Genomic DNA, 7,769 nt, shown 5'->3' with positions numbered 1-7,769 from the left:
TTCCTGCTGGGACCACGAGGTTCAGTGTATTTAATAGCACGCGCACATTTTCTGTGGTTACTATTGTTTAGCAGTCCACAGCCATTAATAAAACACCACTGGTATAACGCGCTGGTGTCAGAGCTGGAAAGACAGGAATAGTCCAAGTGAGAAGGGAAGATGAGACTCTTCCCATTACTGCCTCTTCAGTCAGGGACGATTCTAGTTCCAAGCAACATCCTCTCGTTACTAATGCTAACGAGAACCACTGTCACCTTGTTTTGGTGGAGACGGGCATCAGACCTTTTGTCTCAATATGACCACTTTCTATAGAGGACAACCAATGCCAGTCTTCTAAGAGCCATCTGTAGCATAATCTCCTGCAGCACCCATGAAGGTAATGGGCTCTGGGGTCTCTCTCTCTCAAACGCAGACATGTACAGGCAACACTGGTTCCAATGTGGACCAAGTTTCTTCCATGAAATATGCGCTCAACTTTTACAAATTAACCCAGGAAACACATTGTCAGCCATGTCTCTCTGTGTGTGAAAGAAAAAGGAGAGGCAGATGAACCATCTGTCGATAGGACTGGATCAGCTACGCGGGCCGATATGCGACCAGACATCAGAACTGGGTCAGCTACACTGGCCAATATGCGACCAGACATCAAGGCCTCTTCCGTTCCTCCTCTCCCCTCTCAGCAGGGGAGAGAATTACTGTAGGTCAGAAAGAGAAGGAAAGACTTCAAACTTAAAAGGAGAAAGGACTAACCTAATAAAACATAGGAATCTCTTCCCAAAAAACCCCTAGAGAAACAGACATTAGGCTCAGACAAAGCTAAAATGATCATTTTCATCTTACTCCCCCAGGCAGTGAAAGCTTAAAAGATGCTAAGAGCACTACCTGCATCTGCAGCTAGACTTGGGTATTCAGAAGTCTGCAGGCTCCTAGGACAAGGGGACACCGACAGAAACCACACCACACTGGGATTCGCCCCACACATGCCCAAACAATTACCCCAAGAGGTTCAGCTTTCACGCACACACATTTCTGAGGAAGCAGAACTGCATGCTTACATTCTTCTTCTTATGCTCTTTCCTATCTCGTGTCAGGCACTGCCAGACAAGATACTAGACAGAGCCGTTGTCTGATCCACTAGAGCTGTTCTGCAGTTCTACAAATGCAAATTTAATTGATGTATCTGTTTGGTAAAAATCTTACCTGTGTTCTGGTAATTCAGCTGGTTTTATCTGGAAGTCTCCATTAACAACAATTTCGTGTGCTAATGCCATGTTGGTTACTCCCTTAGCTGTTTCCATGAGCTCTTCTATTGACACAGGGCGAGGAGGACTAGCTGCAACATAAATTACACTGTCAGACAGTTATCCATAAAAGCCTGTGGAAAAAAGTCTGCTAATACTTTTTGACCCTTTCCACCTTCTTGACAGTACAAAGGGCCAAAAGACAGTATCATCTGAAGATTCTTCTCCTTTCCTTCTCTTCCTCTTCCCAGCTGGTGGATGACACAGGTTTGGAGTATTATAGGAAACAAAGGAGTGAACCCAAGTTGATATTCTGGGCTCAGTATGTCAATTGCTTCCAAGTTCCATCAAGCTCTTTTAAAAAACAAAAACAAACCTCACACCCAAACCCCCACTTCTTTAGGATTGCTTAATATCATCTTTCTCTATATTATAAGAAGAAATCATTAAAAATACTAGTATTTTCACTGCACTATTTCCCCAATTATTGTGCAGATGTTGCCATTTCAATTCTATATTTTTCAAGGAAGTGACTTCATCTCTAAAGTAGTCGGCAAACAAACCACCATTAACATTAAGCAATAACGTACTAGTAGCTAATTATTCTCACTACTTCCAGTGCAACTGGCACTTCTCCAAACTCCTTTTCCCCAGAGGCCATCGTCCAAGTGACAAAGGACGTCAAGACCTAGCCCCAGCACCAATGCCTACGACTTCTTCCTCTGGCAGGCATTTGGGACTGACAAGGACGAACAAGCAGCTTCAAATTGGGCCCTGGGGCATCCCAGCGAATGGGAGGAAGCGCCAAACCTGAAAAAGCAGGCCAGTTTTCATTAAGCAGGAGACAAAGGTAGTGATGACTGTAGAAATCGAGAAGGTAGAAGAGGGACAGGGACAGTTTCAGAAAACTTAATGTGCTTCCTGGATGCAGTGGGAATTACAACTCCTAATTGTTCTGGACTACGTAACATCCTCCTGGGACACTACTGGCGTTGCTGTAGTGCAGGAAGTGTCACAGCCCTAAAAACAAGTCAACATAAAGGCAGAGAAGGTGTCAAGGCTGTAGGCCATGCTGGTTAGGGGAGTAATCCCATCCCCACCAAAGCCAACTGAAACCTGTTGCCACTGATTGTTTGTGGTAAAGATTCCTCCTAGCTGTGCCAGCATCAGTGCAAGCAGTGCATGTGGGTGCCCTGCAATGCCTTGCCAAAAGTTAGGAGAAGCACCACAACTCTTCCCTGGCCCAGGTATTTGATAAAAAGGAGAAGGCTAGATCATTAGTGTCCTCAGGTGAGGCAGACAAGAATGGCAAGCTTCATCTCGGCTCCGCCAGAAAACTTCTAGCGGAGCAGAAGCAGGGAAAAGAGCCACGACAGAAATGCCCTAATGGATCGATGCCTCTCTGTAGTTCATTTGCTTCAACTACACTCCGGGCATAGGAGCGGCATACTAACTTTCAAAATGAAAGAAACCAACCAGGGATCTTCATAGGCTGGGTTCACTGAGATATGTTTTAGGCAAACTATCATGTCTGCCTCATTTGATAATCCAGTTTGATTGGACTTAAGCTAGTAACATAGAAAAGGCCCTTTAAAAGTAACTGTCCATCACTTGTCTGCCATTCAAAGCTGTTCCAAGTATAAAGAGTATGGTTCCAATGTGCTAATTTTTCATTAATATCTTGCTCTTTTCATGCAGCGCTCTTAAACCCTTATTTCCTTCTGCTTGGAGCTTAATCTTGCAGACTGACTCTGGGAACACAGCAAGAATTGATATTCTGAGAAGAACTAGCAGGACAAGAAAGTTCACAGCTGAATGAGAGTGCTCTTGTCCAACTGCCAAATGACTTCATTCCAGCAGTGGACGCACTAAAAGCTAAGACTCTTTCATTTACCAAAGAATGCTCTTAAATCATGTTACTTCATTCTCATATTATGTCTGCTCCCTTACAAGAGGGGAGGGCTTGAGACCAATGACTTCTCTGTGGTACAATGCAGTGCAAGACTGTGCTATGCATTTTACTTTCACGTGTTCATAGCTTCCCTCCACAACGCATTTCCTATCAGGCAACCAGCAAAACATAAGAACATAAAACTCCCTCAGAACATCTCCACTGTGTAACGTGACACTAAACACAACACAACCTCAAGTAATAATGAACACTATTAAAAAATAAAAAGAATGCAACAAATAAAATGTTACATGCTGAGACACTCTCCACAGAAATTTAGAACTAGTTATCTGAGCAATTCTGTCTCTTTGAATTGAATCCCTGGGACCAGAAAATTTCCCCTTGGTTTTATCTGTAAATTTGCCAGAAATATTTGGTAGCCATATTGCACCCAGCTTCTCATGTTAAAAGCAGAATGACAAAGAAAAATATGCCCCAGGAATAAACATGTGGTCCTGCTTGACACTAGAAGTAGTATTAGGATTAAATATACAACTTTCCATCTGTATTGGGAGGGGGGTGACAGGACATTACTCTGTTGGTAACAGCCTTCCTCGCCCTGCAGCAGAAAACAGAGGCTGCAACAATCCAGAAGGTTCAGCTGATAATGCAAACAGCAGCAACAGTTTAGCTAGAATATACTGGAGTAGCGCTTATCCTTTCTGTGAGTGCAGGCACACAAAGGTATCTAAGATATATGCGGCTCAGAGCAACATGGTTATTGTGAACAATTAAGTGCTAAAACAAAATGGGGAGAAAGGTGTTACAGTTTCAAAGCAATTGATCAGGAGTCACACAATATTTAATTGCAAAACAGTCAAACTTGCAGAGAATGCTATAAAACGCCATGATTGTCTCCACCAAAAAAATTATAGAATTTACTTTTTTTTTTGTAATAAAGCAGTTTTGCTTACACTTCGGTGTATCATCTCTGTGTGACCCTGGAGCACTCTGGCGTATTCTTTTTCTGATAGACCGATCTGGGTTGTCCAAGCTCTCCTCTTGACCATCCTCCAAACCACTCAGCTTTTCTTCACTTGAACGTGGCTTGTCAGGATTCTGAGACATTTTCAGTTGGTTCTTTTCAGAAAAAGAAAAAAGGTGAAAAAGGGAATGAATAAGCATTTTCTGACATGGCTGAGTGGGAAAACATCACCAGAAGTTCTCCTGATTAAGAAAAAAATAAGAATAAAAGGAATCTTATGAGGAATTATACGGTGTCATTCCCATAACGGTAGGGGACCTGGGCTCAATGACTCACTTCCCATCTTACACAAAACGGGATGCTTTCAATACAGCTACCATTTACTTAATCTGCGTTCCTAGTAAATTCTCAAAAATCTGAAACTGTTCCCTCGCCATAATGCATACAGATGAGAAAGAAAAATATATTTAATTTTCTTTCTTAGCATTGCTTATGAGAGAGCAGTGAAAAACACCTTCAGAATAGTATTACAAACATGTTTTACAAAAAGATTATGCCAAATGAGACATTTCCCCACTACATAATAACAAAGCTTCCTGAACATAACGTACTCCTGAACTATGATCTGCCCCAACTGCTCAGAACTTTTTTTCACTCTGAGCCATCCAAACGCATTAAGAAGCAGGAAAAGGACTAGAGATAAATTAATATAAAATTCTACTCCCATATTTTTATTCTATGCAAGAGTCATGATTTATGCATAAAATACCAGGATTATTTAAAAAAAAACAAAACAAAACATAAGACAGTAAAGAACATAGTTACAGTATTTAAAATATTCGTTTATTAAACATTAGATATTAAATAATATTTATATTACATCACAGATATCTGCAGTGTATTCAAAGTTACACTGAAAAAATGGCCATTAGAAAAGCACGTCTCACCATTCATTATCTTCACTTATTTCATTTTCAGATTTCCCTCTGAAGAACGTAATTTGCACATCTTACCATTGAAAACTCTCTATCACATAAGAAGCTACTGTTCAGACTTCAATTTTACAAAAATCTATTAGAGAGCATATGATGTCTCTAACTCAATTAAATAACCTGGATGTTCTGTGAAGTGGGAAGTCAGGAGGAGTCTGCTTTCAAAAAAAAAAAAAAAAGAAAAAGAAAAGCAAGCTCCGGGAAAAACAACAACTTCCTCTTTCACCTAGTATCCCACCATCCCCACTTTCAAAATTTGAAAGAAACAAGCTCTCAGCAAGAGATACAGCCTCCGGAGGCACCTCGCAGCTACTAGGAAAAAATACTTGCAGCGTCGAAGACTACACTGAAGCAGATGCACCATAAGCAAGCAGCAGTGTAGAAATATAAAATGCAGCAGTGAGATTTTTTTATTTTCATACAACAGCTGTAATAACTAACCCTACTCCATCAGTGCTTAAATTGATTGCGCCAATGCGATTCTACAGGACAGCTGGAAAGCTCAGTGCATATAAGAAATGGTTTTGTTCTACAGCAATGACTCAGGATCATCATCTTGCTAGATGCACAAGATACACAACAACACGCAACACTTGCCCACAGCACTGTGTGATTTCTATTTTAGAAAAGAAAACAAAGCATAAAAAGCATGGGATAAATTACATAGGAAAACTAAAAGATCAGCATAGGTATTGTTAGACCCATATATTAGCCCCCGCTTCTAACCGGAACAGAGTCACTGATGTCCCTGCCCCAAATGCTTGATCATCTCCCCCTTCATAGACACAGACAATCCCAGCTGGGACAAGAAAGCGGTAGTCTGTGCAGAGCTGCAGTCATATTGCCACCCTTTTAACTAGGGCAGAGATAGCCTCCAGCTAGGTGTAACGCAAGGCATCCAAACCAGCACGCAAGCGCGAAACCAGTGGGAAACCACTGGTGGGAAACCAGTGACGTGCTCCAGGAGAAGCGGATCTCCAGTCTAGCGGACAAAAGGTCTGTTACTGCAAACAGTCTAGCAGCAAGAGGACAAGTAGCTCTGTTAATAAAGAAGCAGTTAACAGAGAAGATCATAGCAACTGTTGCAATAGAAATTACAAGATCGGACTGGTTAAACAGAGGAGGGAAACGTGTTGTTGCATTTGGCTAGAACAAAAGCATTATCATAAAGGCTTCCACCTTCATTCAACCAGACTAGACAGTTGTTCTTCCTATATATTCTCTTCCACAAAGCATCCTCCTGAAGTCAAAATTTGAAGCACAAAGATTACTCAACTAAGACCCGCTTAGGTCTTCAATGCACATGACGCTTCATAGTGCCTTGCAATCTCTCACTGCACTTTATCCTCACTATCCTTAGAAAAGTAGAGAAATATTATAATATATCTTACTTACAGAGAGGAAACTGAGGCATGAATTAAGTTGCTTGAGGACTCACAGAAGATAAATGACAGGGCCAAGATAATAATCAGTCTCATGATTGCTACCCCCAGCTTTGCACACCAGGCCATCACTCCTACCACACAGGCTACATCCTTAAGTATTGCTTTCCATAAAACGGCACATTAAGAACTACAGTCTCAAAACGAGCAATTTCATTTAAATACCATTTGTTAAAAAAAAGTCCTATTTTAGCTGTGGAAAGTGGGTACAAGAACTCCTGGGCCGTTCTACCACTTGACTGTTCAGCAGATGAGGTAAAAGGCACACTTGTTGCTTTAGTTGTTCAGTTTGCAAGAGTCTACTCTTTTCTGCTGGATTACTGCTATTATTTGCCAGAATAGAACATCTAGAACAATTCCTCTTTCCACTGGGTAAATAAGCTTGACAATACCTCTTCCAAAAGCATCATCATCATCTTTCCTTTCACGGAAACAATTCTGACTCATAATAGAACAAAGTCTACTTCTTGGCACTTTTAATAAAAATAGAAGTGCAAGAGAAAACCCAGCAAATTGAAATTTAAACAAAGTATTTTCCACAGGTGCTTTTCATCAAAGGTCCTCAAATCATTTGATGCACACCAGCACTAAATAAACTTCACTGTGCTTCTGTGGAGTACACACAAGACCGAAGCAGTTCCTCCTAACTTCAAGCACGACCCCGCTGCTCTGTGTGAGATATGACTCGACAATAGGTAAGGGGATTACCTGCAGGCCAAACACACAAGCCCTGAAGGCCACCTTTCTTCAAGCTCTGTTCCAACGCTGAACTCCCTCTCCTCTTCCCTCTGTTCACCTGCTGTATCAACACCTACTTTTCCTCGTAATCCACTAAAAGGCAAGCTACACCTCAGCCCTGCGTGGTGAAGCTACAGCACGCCTTCTGTCGCTCTTCCAAACTAAAAGGGATGCTCATGAGCTTCCACTATTTTCCCTATCTGCAGCCTGTTCTGTGTAAGGCCCTGCAAGTCCCGGTCCATCAGCAGGGTCTACCAAAAGAGAGCATACAAGGTATCGTAACGAAAACACCATACCACGAAGCAGCAACGTTACTATTCCACCCCCTCACCCTCCCCAGGACCGGGCACCGGTTTTCCTGCAACACTTTCACACGGGCTCAGAAGTTTCACGGCGCTGTCCCCGCACTGCCCAGCCGGGGTGGCGGCTCCAGCCCCAGGCACAACGCCAGGGAGAACCACCAAGGGGCCACACGGAAAA

At 42.2% G+C, this 7,769-nt stretch overlaps 1 protein-coding gene across 1 annotated transcript in view; it reads right to left on the bottom strand.

Annotated features, from left to right (window-relative positions):
- TCP11L1 (t-complex 11, testis-specific-like 1) overlaps window positions 1-4,266 on the bottom strand; it is a 10,740-nt gene extending 6,474 nt beyond the window's left edge. The window contains exons 1-2 of the mRNA XM_009586261.1: window positions 4,107-4,266; window positions 1,201-1,333 (exon numbers count right to left, since the gene is read on the bottom strand). Of these exons, the coding sequence (XP_009584556.1) occupies window positions 1,201-1,333; window positions 4,107-4,260 (287 nt within the window). The 5' untranslated portion in view covers window positions 4,261-4,266. The remainder of the gene's footprint in view (window positions 1-1,200; window positions 1,334-4,106) is intronic.
- Window positions 4,267-7,769: the final 3,503 nt, after the last annotated feature.

The sequence above is a fragment of the Fulmarus glacialis genome, unplaced genomic scaffold (genome assembly GCF_000690835.1).
Source record: "Fulmarus glacialis isolate BGI_N327 unplaced genomic scaffold, ASM69083v1 scaffold48899, whole genome shotgun sequence".
Classification (NCBI taxonomy): domain Eukaryota; kingdom Metazoa; phylum Chordata; class Aves; order Procellariiformes; family Procellariidae; genus Fulmarus; species Fulmarus glacialis.
Note: the sequence above shows the minus strand (reverse complement) of the source record. Positions and strands in the feature narration are given on the sequence as shown.